The following is a 21,674-nucleotide window of genomic DNA, read 5'->3' on the forward strand; positions in this document are numbered from 1 at the left end:
GGTCTACTACTTTCATTCAATATTCACATTTTATTCTAAGCCCCTAACACTTTCTTCTTCTTTAAATCCAAAATCTTGCCTGGGAGCTTGAGGGTCCTGCACAGCATCTTAGCTGTTCTTAGTACTGCGCTCGTCTGGACAGAGCTCTCAGATGTCGTGCCTGAAATCTGCTGGAGCCACCGCTGTTGTCTTCACCCTCTGCATCTCTTCTAGTTCCTCTTTCAGCCGTTGGCATTTCTTGACCTTCTCATATTCCTTCCTCTCGATGCTGCTATCACTTGAATTATTATTTACTGAAGCATCAAATTTGCAACATGCATCTCATCTATCCCCCCACAGAAATACATATCGGACTTTACTGTGTTACCCTAGACATTTCCTTCCATTAATGTGGCACCAATTAAACATCAGATTGAGATTTACCTGTGCTTTGTCATGCGCTTGTAATTGTAGAGCTTCTCGTGCACTTTGACCTTTGTGTGTTTGCAGAAAATCCTACAAGTGACAATCTTGGAGATTCAGATACAGTGTCATGAGTGTGGAGCTCATCCAAAAGAGAAAGATCAGAATGGCTTTATTTTAATTCCCGTGTTTGCTTGAGCTTAAAATCAAATGAAGAGACCGACATGCGCAGTTTTTTGGCATTTTATTGATAAATTATCATTTTTAAAAAGACCCACGAGCCATCTTTCCATCCTTCTAACTCACACTACCAACTTTACCCAGTACTGAATTTGAACTATGTACAAAGTATTTTTTATTTATTTTTTTCAACAGTATTTTCTGTTTCATCGTCGTCATCGTCGTCATCGTCGTCATCATCACATTCAAAACAAGGTTAGAAGTCTGGACTGTGCCCACTGGTCAAGGTCAAGAGACAGGATGCTGAGTTAGTGTATAGCGATGCTAGCTAGCACGGAGTTCACTGGAGGAGGTCGGAGAGAGCAGCGATACAAGCGAAGGGAGGAGGGTTTACATTCTAACTCACAGGCAGAAGCAGCAAAGACAGGAACACCGTACCCCTCAGCTACCTCCCTGAAAACAGAAATCAACACCACCTCTGTGACAGGAACAGAAGTCAACATGCAAACGGGAGTCACCATGTTTTTTTTTGTTTTGTTATTTTTGGATCGTTCTGAGAATATAAACTCGGTGAGGAGAGCAGCGATGGGGTTATTGCTGTAGTGGAGTAAAAGCAGAATGGCACAGGAAACAAAAAAAACTGTTGATCTGATGCTCTTCTTGACTAACACTGGGCAGCAAAGTTGGCACGCATGGGCATTTAAGGACAATTTCTTTAAAAAAAAAGAGAGAGAGATCATTTCAAGAGTTAAAATCATATAGCAATACTATGTCAGTGTACACAGGCAAGGTAAATGGTTACAATACAGTATGAATATGCAGCTTTCTGTAGCTGGAGTTTAACTAGCAGCAAAAAACAACACTTACACTTGCATATAATCGTAGTGCAATGGGCAAACTATTCGCTGGAGGTTGTCTCATTTTGTCTCGGCTGAAAAATGGAAAAACTGACCCAGAAAAACTAAATCCAACCGGTTTGCTAAACTATCATTGTTAAATCAGTGTATGAGCCAAATAATTCTGGCATTCATTAAGAGAAATCACAGCTTTTTTTTTTTTTTCTTCAAGTTTTTGATTCTGTATTTTGATGGATTTTGGCAAAACCTGGGCAGGATTTGAGTCTCTGTGGACCAGACTGATTGACAGGCAGTAGGTTTGTTCAGCGAGTCAAAAACACAAACACAGCATGAAACATCTCCAGCACACACACACAAGCACACACCTCTCTCTCTCTTCAACACACTCCCGTGCAGACGCTCTGCAGACGTTCCACTTCGCTGAACACGACCAGTTTGAAATCGGAGCACGATGAAAAAACTAAAAGTGGAGTTTGTTCTTCCAGCCGTGCAGGGCTTTGCAGAGACATTCCCGCTCTAGGCGAAGCTGTTCTCCGGGTAGCTGACTTTGATCGCTCCCCAGTAGCAGGCTCGTATCAGACAGATGAGGCCCAGCAGGTAGGCGAAGGCCCAGGACACATAGGTGGCGTTGTAGCGACTGGCAAAGTCCCGAGTACCAACCTGCGAGGGGAGGAGAGCACGACAGCTCAGTAACGCTGAATTAAAATATTATGAATCATTCTGAAGAGATCGGTATTTTAATCTGGTTATACCATATTTTGTAAGTGTAATATGACTCTGATATATTGTGACACACTGAACAATATGTGGTTGTTTGAACAGTGAAGTGTCTTAATGGGTCACAGTGTGATACATCATGATAAGAAATCACAACAATGAGTGTAACACCACTACAAGTGATTTGTTCAGCTTTCTGTTTTCATGAATCTATTCACACGTTGAAACTCAAGCACATACACTGATCAGGCATAACATTATGACCACCTTCCTAATATTGTGTAGGTCTCCCTTGTGCATTCAAAACAGTTGTGACTCATCAGAGAATGGACATGGACCTTCTGAGGGTGTCCTGTGGTGTCTGGCAACAGGATGTTGTTAGTGGGGGCCTTAGGGTACTATGGGCTGAGGGGAGGGGCATCTGTGCATCAGGCTTGTTCCAGTGCATCCCAGAGACACTTGATCAGTTTCGCCACATCTTGTGCTGTTTTTCATGTTTTTTTTGAGTTGTTGTTAAATCGTTTTTGTGTGTCTGTGTCAGGCTGCATCCTGCTGGGGATGGCTGCTGCCATCAAGTAGTGTCATTGCTATGGGGTGGGGGTGCCTGGTCTGGTCTAGGTAGGTGCTACATGTCTAAGTAACATCCACATGAATGCCAGGTCCAAAGGTTTCCCAGCAGAACATTGAATTGTCACAAGATGGTCGATGTTACTCACTTCTCTTGTCAGTGGTTTTAATGTTGTGGCTGATCAGTGCATGTACATTAATTTAAATATCTGCGGGTCAGGTAATCATTGTCTACTTGACATGTGCAGATTAATCTCTACTCCCATCTGTGGAGCCAGATGTGAATGCCAGATGGTGGACCACTGTGGTCCAGTTGAAATATGTTAACAACAACAATAACAACTACTAGAAACGTTGTGATTCCCTGACTTTTCCTCTAGCATCACAACAAGGTTAACATCTGTGGATGTGCAGTAGGAATTGTTATCATCTCATTGTTGCCCCTCTAGTGCACCCGTAATTTCATTAACACCAAAGCAGCTGACAGTGATAAACAACACCCTCTGCTACTTAACTGACCACATCGATACCCAGAGGTTTAACTGACTTCATGCTAAATTCTGATTTGTTCAGAGCAGTGTATTTTGAATTTTTCTATTCGTTCCTTAAGTTTTTATGATCAAACCTGCTAAGCTATTCACATTCCCATCAGCCTCAGAAGTACTTAATTATTAGTGCTGATTAGGAAATGTAAGCATGTTAGCAGGCTAAGCCTACTTAGCATCAGCGTGAGCATATTGGAATGCCTATGTTAGCATTTAGCTTTAGGTTGAGCCTTACAGAGCCACCAGCATGGATGTAAAGTGTCTTGTTTAAAAACTTTCTTCATTCTCACTTTTTCTGAACTTTTATTCTGAAAAGTTCTGCGTATTTGGATGCTATCTAGGGGAAAACCAACACCACAAACAGACAGACACTGTACTTACTGTTAAACCCACTCCAATGAAAATGCAGATCATTCCTATGGTTATATAAGCACAACAGCGCCTCCTAGGGAGCGCACTGCCAACAGAGGATCTGCAGGAAGAAGAGAGACAGAAGAGGCAAAAGAAAGACAAGAGTGAATTTTTAGGTCAATATATAAAGTGAGTGAAATAAACAAAACAGACTTTAGTCATTTTATGTGGATGTAGTTAAAATAACTTATAATAAAACTTCAGTTTCAGTATAAGAATTTAATTCGGCTGCCTTGAAAGCGACACTATCTTTGTGAAGAGTTTTTTGGGGTTTGATGTGACAGTAAACATTGTTTTCATCTTGCACTGCTGCGGAAACCACTTTCATAATGATAATATTTTCTCCGTCCCACACGTCTTCCCAGTGATCTCACTTCAGCAGCACCCCGACGATCTTATGAGTCAAATATCTCTCACTTCCCGTTTCCAAGTTACACATGAAAGCGCCCAGGGGCGGTCACATGAGAGGCTCCCGACGACTCTGTCTCCATCCAGACTCCACACAAAACAGAGTCTGGCATTCGTTCTTCTCTTGCTCTGCTTTAACTGTTACTTTCCTCCCCCTCTCTGCCCTCACATGCCTCTCATGTGACGGGACTCAAGCATTCTTCAGGGATCGCTGGTGTTCAGATGGCTTAGGGGGTGCCTGATCACCTGCCTTCTGCTTTCACATTTCCTCCACTCACTGTTTACATTTACAGCGCCTGACCGTGTCATTCATTCGACCCTGTGACGACACAGTCAATCAACTTTCAACATTTACAGAATTTACTGCATGGGCACCAGTTCAATTTGGCTACTTTATTTTGGACAAGATCCTGCTACACCAGTCGTTTCAGTTCCTTATGAGCAACATCGTAACATCAAATGACCCTTCACTACTCTGACTTATGGTATAAAGAAAAGAACAAGGTTTTAGGGTAACCACAGCATGTCCTCATCACTTCCAACCTCTTATGGTTTGATTATTGTAGCGGAGTCTTTATGTGGCGGATTTGGACACAGAGATTTCACCTCAAATTTGATGAGTCATAAACCAATATAAAAAGAGACCAAACACATGCAGAGAAGAAGGCATGGGTACAGACAGGTGTTGTCAGCAGAGTTACAAAGATAGAGCCAGACACAGGTACAGAAAAGGAGAGATGCACAAACACGACACAGATGCAAAGATATGTCTCGGCTGCAGCTTGTTATCCCGACACAGGCTGTCTGGTGTCTCGGCATCACTGCCTCCCCTGCGCAGCTACTGTTCACATCATCACTATTAGACGAACACCTTCCTACGGCCCTCCTCCCCCGTTAACATTACATGTGAGGGTTTAATTCCTGCCACACGTCTAGATTAGTCCCTGGTTCCCTCCCCTCCATCTTCCAAGAACCGCAAATCCAGACCTCTAAAGCTCGGCATGGAACTACAGTGAATCTCAACCACTTCAAAAAACACATAGCTCGGATTTACATCTGAGTGTACGTCCATGGCTGGATGAGACACACCAAACAACACACGGATGAGAGTCTGCGTCTGCCGTGTGGAGCAAATGCTGAAGTTTAAAACAATGGCTTAAAAATAACGTGAGATGTGTAAGGGATATGTTTGCCTTAAAGGGGAACTACTTTTTTTTTTACAACCTGGACCTTATTTCTGGCATAAAATAGGATCGTTTACTCATATAACTTTTGTGTAATTTGTAGTAGTTTGGAAGATATTTATATCAGCGTATATCCATATAGTGGGAGTGACTGGGGCACCGAATCGCAGCCTCTAAATAACACATTATCTGCCGCGAAACTCGTTCATTTCACGAACATTTTGTTATCGTACGCTAGTGCTATTCCCCTCGTCCACAACCTCAGAATCTGACAAATATTCAGCCATGTTGCAAAAAACTAGCAGCAGCAAATTACAGGTAAACAAGCCAACCGCTGCAGGTGCGCTTGGCGTTTCGGTGCCCCAGTCACTGCCACTATATGGATATACGCAGATCTAAATTTATGCCATGTATGTATTTTATGCCAGAAATAAGGTCCAGGTTGTAAAAAACAGTAGTTTCCCTTTAATTCAACAAATCTGTTAGTGTAAGATTTAACCCTGTGTGGTGCTCAACTATCCTCAGCTTCACCCTGTTACCCAAATTCAGACCCAATTCACAAACTTCAGCTAAAATGAGTAGATTTATTCGTATTTATCCACAGTTTTTTTTCTCCATGTTAATATTGATCACTGATTATTATACAAAGTGAGCGAGTTTCAAGAGTCTGTTATTTGTTTTATGTACCATGCAGAAATAAACTGAAAGCTACAAATCTATAACCATACGGCATGAATTATTAAAATGATCAGCTAACAGTGACACACTTTTTTTGAAAATGAGCTACTAAAATAAAATGTGTGTAAAAGTGCTTCATTGTGATTTACGGTATGAGTAAAAGTTCGGCGGACTCACATCTTTTTGCAGTGGGGACACTTGGCTAGCGTGTTGAACCGAAGCTCCATCCACTGCGAGGAAACAGAAGACAAATTTGCATCGTTAGTTTGCAACGTCGATGTGAAACACACAACTATGGTCCTACTGCACTTTCAAACAATCAGCAGGAAGCTTAAATGATTTTACATTATCCGTTTTTAATGGAGTGCTACTTGTAACTCTATTCATTTATTCCTATTAGAGAGAACACTAAAGGTTAGCGAAAGCTATGCGGCTAGATTACCACCTCATTCTTATAATATGTTAGTTGTGGTTTCATCTGGAGTTAAAAAAAAAGCAGTGTTATGAAATTATTTAAACCACCACAGCGTGATTAACAGTTCCTATTGACACAAGATAAATATGCGACTTTTGACATCTGGCTTCAGTGAAGTAGTGATTTTGATATCTTCAATATTAATACAATAAAGCACCGACTTATACACTTCGAATCCAGAAATGACGTTCTTTGACTGAAGCTCTGCTCAAAGCCAGATGTGCACAAAGTCATATCATCACCCGTGTGAATAAGGATTGGATTGGAGCAGGTTAGGCTGTTGTTAATATGTCCACCAGTACGACCAGCTTTCTCAACCTGTTGTTGTGCTGGGGGAGAGCCATCAGTGGGGAGACCAGACATTGGCTGGGATGACCTGGCGTCCTCACTGCCCTACAGAGGCCGCAAGCAACAGTGCGCAGACGTTAAGAGGGCAACAGTACACGCGAGTCAGCGTCACACCGACTCAATGGTTCTGCACATCACTTTTTAACATGTGAAACTCAGTCTACAAGTTTATCTAAAAAGGGACTAAGTGCTGTTGTAGCTGCAGGTTAGCACAGTGTGGTCACACAGTAATCAAGTGGACGCTCTGGACGTTTGATGAGCCAGGCAAGGAGAGAAAACATGCAGAAAATGCACGCCAACCGTGTGCAAAGGTCATAATGTCGAGGTTTTCATCTCGGCTGATAAAAAGTATAAAATGAAACAAGTTAAAACATTAAGAACAAAAGCGGGTTTTCTTTCTATCTAGTAAGAACACTGAGAACAAGAGACGAGACTCTCAAAACCATTTAAATGCACGTACCAACAACAGCACAGCAATTCTGCATTAACGAGCCTATGATTGGCTGAGGTTGGTCGTCTTACAGGTTTTACGTACTAGGAAGGTGTTGCCACAGTGACCGCAGACCACCCTCATCCCCTCAGGTTGGATGGGCAGGGCCGGCTGGGCGGGCTGCTCCTCCGGGATTACCATCACCGGGCTCAGGTTGATTATGCGTCTACTGTCGGAGGGAACGAAGACAAAGATGCGTTTGTGACCACAGCACCACCAAATTGGGATTAAATCAGTGATAAAATACATGTTAAAGAAGTGTGTGGCAGTAAATCAGTCCAAACGTGTTACCTACCAGTTTGGTCGAGGACATCCTATCCTCCTGGATGTGTCTTTACAGATGAGCAGGCAGTTACAAGGACACCTCACGTACTTCTTTCCTGTTGGAGGATTCTTGATGGGCTGCAAGGTGAACATATAACCATCAGATCACTGAAGAGCAAACTGATAAATAAATAAATAAATAAATAAAGGAATAAAACCTGAGACTTTAATCTATAAACTGTATATTAGTTCAACACTTCACTTCCAGTTTAGCCACCCAAGCATCGGCGACGACAGTCATTCAATCTCCCTGCACTCTCCAGTTATTCAAGCTAAGACAAGAAACTGATGGATCTGTGGTCGGAGAATTAAACCAGGCACTGCTAATGTGAAAATATAGAACTAAGAGGAGAGGAGAGGCTGTCGATACCAGCCACCTTTTTATAAAACCTCCACTTACTGTAGCTTCATTGCAGACCGTGCACTTGACCACGTGCTGATGCAGCTTGCCGTCCAGGTTGATGAGCGACTGGCACACGCGGCAGTTGATGACAGGCACACCGCCGGCATCGGGGCTGGCGATGGCTGTGTAAGGAGGAGGTAGTTCGGCTTTGAGAAGAGGAGGGCAAAGCACACGACACACGGCCACCTGTTAATCGCATGCATCTGGATAACAGCAGCGTCATGAACAAACCATGTGGCCTCCAGCATCCAGCGCCCATCCAATATTAAAGTTTATCTTATCTTTATCTTATATATACACTAAAGGTGACAGCTTTCTAAAAGAGGTCATGCTGGTTTTGCAGAGTTATTTTCTCAGATTATAGCACAGGAAATTGTTTTCCCGATTCATTAATAATGTCTTGAAATGCAGCTGAAAGAAATTTAGTAAATGCACCTTGAGTTTATTTGTCAATCTAGTTTTTCATAGACAAGAAAAAACAGACACAAACAGCTGTGGATCAGGATTAGCAACACAACCCATTCACCATGTGGATAATACACATAATACAGCAAAATCTGATCTGATAAAGGGTCTACAAACACCAAAAGTAAAGCTGCAATGCAAACACAAGGCAAAATGTAAAGATTAAAACCCAACAGCCCGCATATTATACAGCAGAGCTGGCAAACATTTGATGTTTCCAGCTACTCAAATATGAAGATTTGCTAGTTTTTTTCTGTTTCATACTATTACAATCTGAATAACTTTGGGTTTCATGTTCTTGGTCAGACAGAACGAGACCAGGCTTTTTCTGTACTGGAGATTTTGTGAATAAAACCCTCATGGTTTTTATCGCTTAGAATATATTAAGTCGGAAAATTCATTTTACAATATGAAAACAGGCTGAAGTCATTGTCCAAACCTACTTTCTAAACTGTGTAACATACAATTGCTCCCTTTTGACAGTTAAATACTGTAAGTCACAGCCTGGAAACACAATCTTATATCAATTCACTGACCATGACAATGTCAGTAGTATGTCGTAGTTTCCCTCCTGCACGTGATGAATATAAACCCATGACAGCCGGTGTATGGCTCTGATTGCTCAACATGTGACTCTTCTCTCTTTATCAGGGGCCAAGCACCAATTCTTATGTTTAGGAGAGAAACAATGGGGCCTTTTAGATGTCAGAGGGACGGCGTAAACTCCACTCACAGCCAAGCGCCAGACAGTTAGCGCGTAATATATCGTACGAGAACACTCTCATTCTGAGTCCGTAATATCTCAGCTTCACTAGTAAGTAATAAAATGTGACACGTTCAGTTGCTGTATTATATGGATGGCCCGCTAAATTAAAACGTCGCTGCAAACACTGCACCTAACCGTGTTGACCAAGGCACTGATTAGAGCTCTCTGGCCTTAAAGAGTTGCAATGAACATGATCAAATGTCTGGCATTTACAGACTTACCGATTTTCTCTTTGAAAGAACCACTGTGAACGTCAGCCACGTAAATGAACTCTGTACCGTTTAATCCCACATTAACCTCGTGTATTTAGTCTACATTCCATTTTTTTCGCCGGGCTTTAATAAACTTAATCCATAGACTTGCACCGGTCACCACCTTTACTACTACAGTAGTATTCAAGCACATTTTACGTTCAGTTGTGCACTATGAACGTGGTCTTAAACCTGCACCACCTCATTCGGATGTTGTAATTTCATCTTAAATATCACTGATCGTATAAGAAATGTGCCTTTTTGAATGTTTTCTATAGAGATATACCAGTATAGCACTAAATATACAATAGAATATAATACTTATTAGAGTTTAATTTAAGTTAGATGGTGCAGAAGTGACATGCACAGTTACATCAGCTAATTATAATGTCCAATGATTGAACAAAATAAAATCAGTTTTAGGGGAAATTGTGACAAACAGACATTTTACAGACAATCAATCAGTTCATTAGGAAAATGATAAACAGGTTAACTACTAATTTAAAGAGTCATTAGTTACAATTGACCAGTACGGCCTGAGAACGAAACACAAAGAAGCCATCTAATCTGACAATCGACCAATTTCCCCCTCGTGTCTCGCCCTGTGAGTGAGATAATCGGAGGTGTCGGCGGGTAAACGAGATTGGCGCCGAGATTCAGAGACTCTCGATCAGTTGACACCACGGGGCCAGATGGGACACCTCATCTACGTTTGGACAAACCTGGCTAGAAATACAACCAGGGCATGCCAAAGACTGAACCCTCCCACAGTGTGAAGGCAGTAGTTGGATGAAATCACAAAAAAAAACTAAATGAGTCATCTCCTGTAATGCTTCATTTATCCAGAATGTAACAATGTGCAGTCAAATGCAGAATTAATTCTCTTAATTTCAGCTGAGCAAATTCAAATCTTGTGTCTCTCTTGTCGGCCACCAATCTCAGGAGAGGCCTGTTTATGCTCCTGCCCCTCTCTCAGCTTCCTAATGCATGTCTGAAACCGGATCCGGCCACTATAGGTTTTCACTGGCTGTCCTCGGAGCCAGAGGAAAGACGAGAGGACGCTCCTCTACGACCACCAGCCGCACCACAACACACAGCCACCACCACCACGTCCTGCCTTACGCTCACTGGCTCCATGACTGCGGTGGGACTTGAGGTTTGTTGTGCACAAACTGAACAGCTGGTATGCAGGCAGCAGCTGCTCCGGGGGGGCTTCTGGTTTTTATTTCCGGTTGCCCGTGCAGCATTTAATAAAAATCTCGGCGCCCTGCTCTTAAGACTTTCTAAATATTGTCACACATTTCAAGATTTAACATGTATAGTTTTCTACTCTATGCTCAATTGTCTGGAACTATTTCCCGCAGTGGAAATTGATAATATTATTATGAATATGACTGACCTCAGTTTTCCTAACTTGAAAAACGTCAACATGATATTACTCTGACTGAATACAATGAGAGAAAGATCCAAGTTCCTGATTTTTATGAGTTTTATGAGTTATAATTTCCTAAGTTTATCGTTAACAATTAAATTGCTGCGTCTCATCTCTGTGTTTAGTTTATTTACTAGATGACGGCGTACCAGGGCTTACTGGAGCGTTAGAACGGTCTGAAATGTGCTCTTACATTAGTCTAATGCAAGTTAATCCATTTCATAAATTTCTTTTTTAACCTAAATAGTTAGCCGACATACTCCCTGGTAAATTGAGACCTGTGTTTCCACGGTAACACTCATTAACAAAGGGGGAAACATTTGTGATTTGCTGCTGATCGTAGATTTTTACAATCTATTAAATTATGATCACCTGGTTGAACCTAACCAATACATTAGATGTTTTAAAGCTACCTGAGCGGTCATGTTTTTTTTGTTTTTTGGTTTAATAAATTTACCCAGAATTCATAGCAGATTAGTTCTAATTAAGACAGTCAACAGATAGATAGATATCCTTGTGAAACTGGTCTCTTTTCTAAGCCCAACAGAGCTACTATTTTATTTTATTTCACTTTCATTTCACAGGTAGATTGATTGTGGGCAAATATTTGGACAACTTCCCCTTATGAAAGTTCCAAGTAAACTGGTGCCTCCTCTTCCTCTGATTAGTTGGCATGAGACTGGCAGGGCCACTGAGTTCAGCAGGCTGACGGATAATCGACGAAAGTAAAAAAAACAAATTTCATTGGAGTTTATGAAAGCTGGGCTGAACCCTTCTTATCTAAACCCTTTTTAAGATTTCTAACACAGTGATTAAACCCTCTTTATGTCAAAGCTCTAAGAGTTTTTAATATCAAACCGCTTCAACTCTACTTAAGCCGTTCAGGTGAACAGTGTTTTCATGTACAGTATGAGAGCACAGTGACAACGCAGCAACAGCATGTTAAATCTGAATAAACTGGTCATGGTCGTCGTTTTTATGCCATCACGGGATTATAAACTGGATAAAATATGTATTTCATAAAGTAAATAAAGTGTTAAAACAGAGGAATTCATTTATCACCATCAAGTACAAAAACAGCCTGTCAGGTGCTTTTGGTGGAGCCGATTTGTTCTGCCGCTCAAGCGCAATAATATCAAGCAAGAGTCAAAATCAAGCATACAGTTTGTGCAGTGATTCGGATGCAGCCAAGGTCGTTGGTCTCCACCCGTCACCAACACCCCACTGGGCTCAGAGGAGGAATTTACAGCAGACAGTCCAGCTCTACCTGTTACATACAATGTTTGAACAACTCTTTCCAGAAGATATTAAGGAAACCAATGAAGCAGAGGCTGCACTTGGATGTCTGTCAGTTCTACTCACGGCCCACATTAACTCACTTGCTAAATGGAGCTGATTATGAGTCACCATCTCAGTCATTGTGCTTTAGGAAAACATCCTTAGTTTTGGCATGTTCGCATCAAATTAATCCATCTTACAAACTGGCTGACTGGTGACCAACAAACCCAAACTGGAATTAGCCAATAATCCAGTCTGCAGCGAGGAAGGAGGGCGAAAGTAGGCCGTGAGATATACTGACATTCATTTAGGCTTTACTCAGTTAGTGTTGCACTAACAGGCCGTCACTTCATGGACTATTAGCGGTAAAGTCTTTACGGTAAATCCGGTGGTGAAATATGAATTTTGCAAGATTAGACTACTTCCGAGCAAACCAAGATGTTTTGTGCACCGTTTGTGTCCTGGACTGCTCCTAAAAGAGTCTTTCACGGTCAATGGATCCATTCATTTGCTGCAGAACAAGCAAGGCACAGAAATGTTGTTTCTGTGGGCTCATGACAAACATGTTCAAAGGGTGGAAACCACACGTCTCTCGCTGAACGATTCCTGAAAAAAAAAATACATAAAACTAAACCTAATCCCCTGATAGAGGTATCTGACTGGGGCGTTTTTCGTAGAAAGACAGAGAGGGCTGAAGTAAAGCCTCCGAGCAGAAAAAGAGTGCGTTCATGTTTTTCTCCAGCTTCTGACTGGATTCTTCTCTTCTGTGACATAAATTCTGAATTTGAGTGCAAAGGTCAGTGCTGACATAAGATTCCAGTCTGGGGGATTTATAGGCTCTAATTGCCTGGGTTATTCTGCATGCATTATCTCAATGTAGCCTGAATTCATCTGTTTTCTAAGAAAAATATGGGAAGTGGTAGTTTTATGGCCGTTAATGTTTATACTGTATGAAGCGTGCAAAACACGCAAGAATATTCAAATTGCCTGAGCAAGATTGAGAGCACACATATGTTGTTAACAGCCCCATTCCCATGCAGTTAAGAAAATAAATAATACGGCGTTTAAATCATGTCGTGCTATTGATCCACAGAAGTAGTAACATCTGGGCATTTTGTTGATTTGCAGCTGGGACAAAAGGCTGCTCGTTTGCTTCCATCTGCAGTGGCTCAATTCTCCCCCGTCAATCGACCACATTAAAGCCCACATCCAGTGGATGTCTGCAGAGCTCCATCATTTCATTTATTTCTACTGCGAACATCTAAAACACCACAGGCCCCAGTGAATCGTGATGCGAGGATTTCTGCACTAAAAAAAAAAAAACTGCTGGGTGTTGTTGTAGGCCCCTCTTGTCTAACCCACTGCTCCAGTTCTCACAGTGCAGGCTCCACCTTTCTGTCAGCTGCCGACTGATTTCCCTGCGATGCCCTTGCCTTGCTGCAGTTTTTATTTACGCACAAACTCGATACGCCCCGAAAATGATTCAGCATGCAGGCGGCGGGGCAGTGCGTGGTGTTGTGTGCGAGTGTGTTTACCTCGGGGGCTTGAATCCTGCAGGTACGGGGGAGCTGTGGGGGTCACATTCTCGGAGTTGGGGCCCGACAGCAGCGGAGATCGCTCGTCCATGCCGTCGGAGGCCATGTCGCTAGCCGTGAGAAATGACGGGAGGCTCCTGGCTGCACCGAGTCTTCCCCTCAGTACGGAGGAGCAGCCAGCGGCTGGTTGTTGGTGCCGACTTGCTCCGGTCCAGCAGCAGCAGCGCCGGTGACGGCAGCCTGGAGGAGGCGGAGCTCCTCTCGGCTCCCCGCCCCTCTCCTACATGGCCCAGGGCATGGGCAGTGTTCATGTATGGAGCTGAAAGCTGCACACAGACGCCACTGTGATGGAATTTGATTTTGAAAAATACATCTAGAATTTCTGTTGACTCTCTGGGGTTAGTATTGAAGCGAAGCCTGTACATATGATATGCGCACAGCATCGGGACATTACTTGGTTTTATACAGTAAAAAAAAAAACACCATATATATAAAGATAGAAATCCTGTTTGAATTCAAACAATGAGATCAATATTCAGTGTTTCATTGATGGGGAGTCAATAGATAAAAAAAGTAAAGCTGCAATTTCCGGTAGTTGCCGCTAGATGTCAGTGTAGGATCACTGGGGTCCAGATCTGTGCAGAACGGAAATACAGACTTAGATTTAGATTTTCATCAAAATGAAATTTCGGTGCAATGGCTCAGAGTACAGCAGGAATTATTGACAGAAATGGTTTATACAATTTACAGGAACGGTATTTACAAAATAGAATAAATATATATATTAAAAAAAAATTAAAAACGGAGATAAATATTATTGCACATTTTTATTTGCAGGGTAATAGGAGTGGGTGGATGAGGAGGGGGAAACTATTTATAATGCGTTAAGCAGTCTTATGGCATATGGGATGAAACTGTTTTTGAACCTGGCTGTTCTGCTCTGTAGGCTGCGAAACCTCCTTCCAGAGGCCAGCAGTGAGAACAGTCCATGTTGGGGGTGTGAGGGGTCTGAGGTGATGTTTTAGGCCCTTGTCAGACAGCGTTTCTTTGCAATGTCATGGATGGGAGGAAGTGAAGTCCCGATGATTTTCTCCGCTGTCCTCACCACCCTCTGTAGGGACTTCCAGTCAGAGGCGCTACAAACCCCTGACCAGACAGAGATGTAGCTGGTCAATATGCTCTCTATAGTACCTCTGTAGAAGGTGGTGAGAATGGGAGGGGGTAGGTTTACTCTCCTCATCCGACGCAGAAAGTGCATGCGCTGCTGAGCCCTCTTTACAAGGGTTCCAGTGTGTTCAGACCAGCTCAGAGAGAGTCTGTTATCTGGTGCTGCTGACGATCTACACTGCTGAGTTGTTGATGGTGAGAGGAGTGTGGCTGGGCTGGTTCTCCCTGTAGTCCACGATGATCTCTTTTGTTTTTGAGACATTCAGGATTAGGTTGTTGGTCTCACACCAGTCCACCAGATGTTTCACCTCCTCTCTGTAAGCCAGGTCATTGTTGTTGCTGATGAGGCCCACTACTGCCGTGTCGTCTGCACACTTCACGATGTGGTTAGTGGTGAACCTAGCGCAGCAGTCGTGGGTCATCAATGTAAACAGCAGTGGACTCAGGACGCAGCCCTGGGGGGAACCGGGGCTCAGGGAGACGTTTTTTTCCCACCTGCACACACTGAGGCCTGTTGGTGAGGAAGTCCAGCAGCCAGTTACACAGGTGGGTGCTGAATCCAAGGGGGGCAGTTTATTTATCAGGTGCTGTGGGATGATGGTGTTGAACGCGGAGCTGAAGTGCAGAAACAGCATCCGCACATGTGTGTTTCTCCCCTCCAGATGCTCCTGGCTCTGATGTAGTGCAGTGGAGATGGCGTCCTCTGTGGAGCGGCTGGGGCGATAAGCAAACTGCTACGGGTTGAATGTTGGGGGGAGTCTGGAGATGATGTGGTCCTTTACCAGCCTCTCAAAGCACTTCATCATGATGGGGGTGAGTGCGACTGGGCGGTAGTCATTGAGGGAGGAGGCTGTGTTTCTTTTCGGTACTGGTACGATTGTGGCAGTCTTAAAACAGGTTGGTACCACAGCCTGGTGCAGTGAGGTGTTAAAAATGTCTGTCAGAACCCCTGCCAATAGGTCAGCACATTCCTTAAGCACCTTTCCTGGTATGTTGTCCGGACCCGCTGCTTTCCGGACGTTGACTTTCCTCAGGGTTCTTCGGACATCTGCTCAATCCAAGCAGAGTAACCGCTCATCTGGGCGAGGAACCGATTTTTTTTCTACGGTGTTGTTTAATGCCTCAAACCTCCCAAAGTATAGCTGTTCAGTTCGTTGAGGAAGCTGATGTCGGATTGTGCAGATTGGATGTCACTGATGGAGTGGTAGAGGACACTCAGGGCTTCTCTGGTGTTTGCACTGGGGGGAATGTACACTGCTGTGATGATGATAACAGCGAATCCCCGAGGTAGATAAAATGGTCTATATTTCACAGTCAGTAGGTCCACATCAGGAGAGCAGTGACTAGATATCACCTCTGCGTTGTTGCACCAGTTGTTGTTGATGTATATGCAGACACCACCAAAGAGGAAAATCACATTAATTCAGTTTCAAATGTATAGTTGTAATTATCTAACCACTGGAGAGTGTTTGATTTTTTTTAAACGTGTACTTCCAACTCAAATATTTTGAATGAATGAATGAACTCTTGAGAGTTCACTCTAGTCATTAATTTAAGTTTGTAAAGGAACATTACTTTATAAGTATATTAGGAGACTTCCTAGCATGCCTTTTTATTAGGGTAAAAACTGGAAACCCCACTGTTTTATACTTTGGAGACATTGTTAATGGAGGAGACTCGCTGTATGTCTTTAGAACAGGATAAACTGATTTCTGGTTGTTTCTCCTCATCGGGGTTAAAACAATATGATGTATGATGAAGGGTATTATTAAATTCAGTCCCTCTCCATGTACTTTGACTTTTATTTTAAAGGTAAGGTTTGGTTTATTAGTCACAGAGTCACGGAGAGGGACAAAAAGAGACAAACTGATCAAGAGAGCCAGCTCCATCCTGGGCTGTCCTCTGGACTCAGTGGAGCAGGCAGGGGACAGGAGGATGTTGGCTAAACTATCAAACATCAGGAACAACCCCTCTCACCCCCTGTATGAGACAGTCGGGACTTTAGGAAGCTCCTTCAGCCAAAGACTGCTGCGCCCACAGTGCAAGAAGGAACGCTTCCGGAGGTCTTTTGTCCCCTCAGCAGTCAGACTCTTTCTTTAACATCTGCATTTCTTTGCATGTATAGTTTCTCTTGTCTACCTTATTCTATTTTTTGTGTCTTTTTGTATCTTGCACTGTTGTTCCCTGCCGCTGTAAAACCCTAATTTCCCCCACGGGGTAAAATAAAGTCCTATCTTATCTTATCTTATCTTATCTAATTAGAAGTGTGCTGCCAATCTACAGCCAGTTATTACCTACAGCAGATGGTGGTTGTCATGTTCCCAGTTTGAAGAAGCTGACAGAGTAAGACCTAAGCTGTGTGAACATGATGTTTTAACACAATAATTCAGGTCCAAACAAACACGCCGGCTCACCAAGGTAACACAACAATACAAACAAACCCAATGATCAAGACAGCTGTTCTGCAAAGATAAAGTTTTTGTCTGTGGAGTCTGGCGGCAATTTAACAGCTTCAGTTAGAAAAGGCTTTCTGACAGCAAAGTAAAACGATGATAATATTCTAAACAAAACGTAGACTTTGGCGTGTGTTCGGAGGCTAAGATATATTTTGCTGCTGGTCCCGTCCACAGTTGTTTATTGCTTAGTTTCCATGCTGAAACACGGGGAATACCGACCACCATCTGCTTTAGGTAATGCATTGAACCTCATTCACAAAACATCAAAATGTTTCTCTGGGAATTACCTTCCATACAGTGTCAGGAGAAAAAAAACTCTTTTAAGTTTCATGTCTAATGAGAAACTGACTCTTCAAAATGATAAATTGAGTTGCAACAGATTCCAATTCACATCCCAAATGTTTGAAACTCTCAAGTTAAATGAACTTTACTCACCTGTTTTTAAACCTCATAAGACTACTTAAGCGCTCCACGTGAGTTTAGCTAACTCTCATTTTAAAGCAGCAGGACGAATTGTGTTTTTAGTTAAAACTATTTAAAAAAAGCTGTTGGCTGCAGAGTGAAATAAGACAGCATTTTTCAGTCCCACCACAGTTATGTTCTACTGCTCATCCTCAAACCCACTGTTCACTCTCAGATGTTGGTGCTGTGTGCCTCGTGTCTTGTCCGCCCCTGAAATTACGACACCCTCGGATGTTTGTGCCAAAACATGTCCCATTCCTCCGTGCTTATGTCAGAGTGGAAGCTTCGGGGCTAATACAAATTCATTCCATGGCCAATATAAATTAATACATATGCTGTGTGTTCATTTCATATGTCGGTACCTTAAAAAACATTTGTTCCTGAAACAGTAGAATGATGATGATGGTACCAAAACAGTTTGATTAGTGTACACAGGTAGAGTTTCCCAGTAAATTAGTTTTAACTTTAAAACTGGTCCTAATACAAACATAAAGCCAGGCCTGTTTAAAGACATTGTAAAAATGCTCATAAATACCAGAAGCATCACTCTTCCTCCTCCTCCTCCTCCTCTGTCTACCACTCCATTCACAAAATCTTTACTTGTAGAGAAGAAAGACTGTGTAAAACCAAAAACCAAAAAGAATCAAAACTCAGCATAGACGATCAAGTTTACAATGAAAGAAATTATTTTCTGATCAGGATTAGGTTGCAGAAAAAAGGCACTTTCTCTTTCCGCTTGTAAATGTGGAGACGTGAACTCACACTACAAGTGCATTTACATTCTTCAAGGTAAGTTTCCAAAAGACTCTGAGGGAAAATCCTTGCTCCTGAATCTGCTGTTACCGGGCCAGTAAAAAGTGATTCAGAGTGCATGTAACAGGCTGCAGCCAACGACTCATTTTTTCCGACGACCTCAGGCTCCAGAGGAGCGTCGCTGCACAGACACACACACACACACACACACACACACACACACACACCGCTCAGTCCCTGTGCTTTCTTTGCAAGGTAAGACCGCTTCTGCTAGAGCTTAGCTTATAGTAGAACTATTAAGGATCATATCTGTATTTGTTAAAGTTATTGTGGTTTTCAGGAATTTGGGATTTCCCACAGCGGTCCGTTAATTGGCAAACTTTTGCCTGCATGCTGGCCACGAAGCTACCAAAATTAAAGTAAACTTCCGGGGGAAAAAACTAAAAAGTTTAAAAACGGAAAGAAAGAAAACACGAATTTATACGGCACTTTTTTTGTGCATCTATAAATGCGTGTTGTATTTTATAACGTATTTTGTTGTAGCATGACTTGAAAATATTGCCATCAGTCTCTTCTCCTTTGTTGCTCTTTGTTTTGCTTTTATTTTGAAGGTAAAACGACGACGTTAACGCTTCTGTTGATCAATGTAAACTTTCTGATGTATAAAATCGTCCCTCACACAACATAGGCTGTCTACAAATGATGGATGGATGTATTGTTTATGTTTACGTGAACTAAAAAAATAAAATAAAATCACTTACAAGATCGTCTTAAAACAAAAATGGAAATGCAGGAGGATAGTTTTTCTTTAATGAGAGTAAAACAACAGCTTTGTATCAGTAAAAATAACAGTTTCTGTCATGATGCCAGGAGGACTAATCAAGTCTGATACTTCATGTTCCAGCCAGTTTGGAGATGCTCCAGGAGTCAGTGAGACGGGCCTGGCTCTGTCTTTTCTGCTGCCTCCTGTTGGGAGTTTGTTCCCCAGCAGAGGATGCAGGACCAGCAGGTCCTGTTCCCACTTTTCACCCCGAGGAAGCGTCAGGGGAACCATACCAAGGGGACTGGGAGTGGGGCTCTGGTTCACCTTTTCTGCACCACAGCTTTCCTGCTGACAGCCCGTTTGTGACAGAGTCCCCAGGAAACCCAGTCAACTGTACCCAGCGGTTCTGGTTACCACCATACCCTCCAATCTGCTGGGAAAACATAGCTGGGCCCAAAGAGTTTGCCAAGTCCCGGCTGCTTGTTCTGCAGAACAGGGCTGCCTTACAGGCTGTGTCCACTTCCAGCGGGGTGGAGGAGGGAGGGATCTCCTATGAGCAGCAAGCCAGAGACGAGGTCCAGGGGATCCGCTTAGACCACCAGAGCGTGGTAGAAACTATCCAGACCATGGAGACAGTTTTTGTCTCTCTGGCTGAGAAGAGGAAAGAGGGGAAGGATCAAGGGGTCTTCACAAGGTGAGAAATAGAAATACATGGAAAATGTATTCATCAGGTCTACTGTATGTATGGAGAGGAGAAATGTCTTAAAATACTAAAAAAAAAAAAAAGAGAGAGAGAGACCCTCATCAGGTTTATATTATTTGACTCCTAGCATCACAAAATAATATATTTATGGCAAACATAACCAAATGATGCATATTCAGCTACTCCAGATTAAATATAAGGAAAGAGTGAAACAAGGACAGTGGAATATATCCCATAACTCATGTGTAAACTTAACATTAGATAGATAGATAGATAGATAGATAGATAGATAGATAGATCAAAGTAAAAGAAAAACAAGCAGCAATAGTGGCTCTTTAAATAGGTTTAAAGTGCCACTGTTGCCGGTTTGAGCTACATGCTAATGTTTTCTTGCTAACATACTCACAGCTACAAGGCTAGTCTGTTGATGTTTAACAAGTGTAAGTTTACCATCTACACCATTTTGGTTTAGCATGTGTGTTAGCACGCTAACGTTTGCTAACTAGTACTAAAAACTGGTGGAAGGAGACTGATAAGAATGTCATTTGTCAGTAATAGGCAAACTAAAATTTTAAGATGATTGTGACTCCAGGGGAAACACCAAGGTATCATAGAAGTTACAGGAACCATCATTTGGGAACCCTGAATGTCTCAACATTAATCATGCTAATCCTGTAAATAGATGCAGAGACAATTTGCAATTTAAGAGAAATGTTTGACTTAGACATAACCATTAATGTTTGTACCACATGTATTGGTAACCCACTGGGGAGTTTTTGAGTCTTGACCAAAGCAGTGGACAGACAGGCGTTACAACCCCCCACAACCATACCCCTAGCTTGTTAGCTCTCACCATCTCTTTCTTACCAAATTATTTTCATATTATCCTCATAGGAGGCCCAGGCATTACCTTTCAGTTAAAAATCAATTCCCTCATAACCACATGCTATGAAACCTGCAGTCATAAAATGAAAATAGTGGTGCACTAGCAGAAGGAGGCCAGCTGTGGGAGCCAGTCTTAAATCATTAGTATTTGTCAGGGACTCTGGAAGCCTTCTTTGGCCCAAATGTAACACAGTGCAAAGTAAAGAGTGGAAACCCCTTCCAGACCAGCTGAGTCATTTCAAGTATTTTCCAACAGTCATTTGTCGGGACATCTGGCCGAGACAGCACTCTGGTGTTAAAGCTGCAACATTCAACTTAATCCTTTTAGATGTGAGAACATACCAGTATTGTAAACTGACAATGGATTCGTAGGAAACTGTTCTGCAAATTAGACAATGTTTGTCGAAAACAATTGCGTGTTAACTTGTGGTTTGTCGTCCTCTTCAGCGTGAAGGAGCATCTTGACAACACGAGGGATGCCATAGATGTCAGAGAGCACATGGTAAACCACCTGGAGAAGCAGTTTTCTACTTTAGAGCAGACTCTGCTCAACATGCAGCTTCGACTCAGCAAACTCATCCAGTAGTGACACCGACGCCTTATTTTAACTGTATTTATACATGAATGTCTTAAGCAACACCGTAGCCAGTGCATGCATGCTCAGGATTATTGTACTACGAGAACAAAACACAACTGATATGCACCTTATTATTTTAACAGGACACCTATCAAAATAAAACATGTAACCCGGGATCAGCAGTGATGAGTA

The 21,674-nt window shown here is 42.5% G+C and overlaps 2 protein-coding genes across 4 annotated transcripts; one reads left to right on the forward strand and one right to left on the reverse strand.

The window, feature by feature from the left end:
* Positions 1-372: 372 nt before the first annotated feature.
* pip4p2 (phosphatidylinositol-4,5-bisphosphate 4-phosphatase 2) lies at positions 373-13,911 on the reverse strand. Of its 3 annotated transcripts, XR_014699530.1 has the most exons (8): positions 13,717-13,911; positions 7,987-8,135; positions 7,558-7,664; positions 7,308-7,431; positions 6,127-6,179; positions 3,650-3,740; positions 1,805-2,099; positions 373-1,295 (listed from the first exon to the last, which is right to left on the reverse strand). XR_014699530.1 is itself a non-coding variant. In XM_084563819.1 (7 exons), the coding sequence occupies exons 1-7, from the start codon at positions 13,820-13,822 to the stop codon at positions 1,956-1,958; spliced, it is 750 nt and encodes a 249-aa protein (XP_084419945.1). In that variant the 5' UTR covers positions 13,823-13,911; the 3' UTR covers positions 373-1,955. The 3 variants fall into 3 exon arrangements, 2 of the variants coding, with proteins under 2 accessions (XP_084419945.1, XP_084419944.1); XM_084563819.1 differs by having other exon boundaries at positions 373-2,099; positions 7,987-8,111; XM_084563818.1 differs by having other exon boundaries at positions 373-2,099.
* A 4,813-nt stretch (positions 13,912-18,724) lies between these two features.
* LOC311501956 (uncharacterized protein) lies at positions 18,725-21,672 on the forward strand. The gene is made up of 3 exons (XM_084564029.1): positions 18,725-18,809; positions 19,459-20,011; positions 21,353-21,672. Exons 2-3 carry the CDS (start codon positions 19,470-19,472, stop codon positions 21,489-21,491), a joined length of 681 nt encoding a protein of 226 aa, XP_084420155.1. The 5' UTR covers positions 18,725-18,809; positions 19,459-19,469; the 3' UTR covers positions 21,492-21,672.
* Positions 21,673-21,674: the final 2 nt, after the last annotated feature.

This window comes from Chelon labrosus, assembly GCF_963514085.1.
Source record: "Chelon labrosus genome assembly, chromosome: 16".
Lineage (NCBI taxonomy): Eukaryota > Metazoa > Chordata > Actinopteri > Mugiliformes > Mugilidae > Chelon > Chelon labrosus.

Excerpts from the sequence above, each read along its gene's own strand:
- pip4p2 (XM_084563818.1), bottom strand. The coding sequence starts at position 13,822 with ATGGCCTCCGACGGCATGGACGAGCGATCTCCGCTGCTGTCGGGCCCC. Across the intron at positions 8,136-13,716 it reads GCAGGATTCAAGCCCCCGAG|CCGAACTACCTCCTCCTTAC; the intron begins GTAAACACACTC and ends CTCTTCTCAAAG. Across the intron at positions 2,100-3,649 it reads TCATTGGAGTGGGTTTAACA|GTTGGTACTCGGGACTTTGC; the intron begins GTAAGTACAGTG and ends CTCCCCTCGCAG.
- LOC311501956 (XM_084564029.1), top strand. The coding sequence starts at position 19,470 with ATGCTCCAGGAGTCAGTGAGACGGGCCTGGCTCTGTCTTTTCTGCTGC. Across the intron at positions 20,012-21,352 it reads GATCAAGGGGTCTTCACAAG|CGTGAAGGAGCATCTTGACA; the intron begins GTGAGAAATAGA and ends CGTCCTCTTCAG.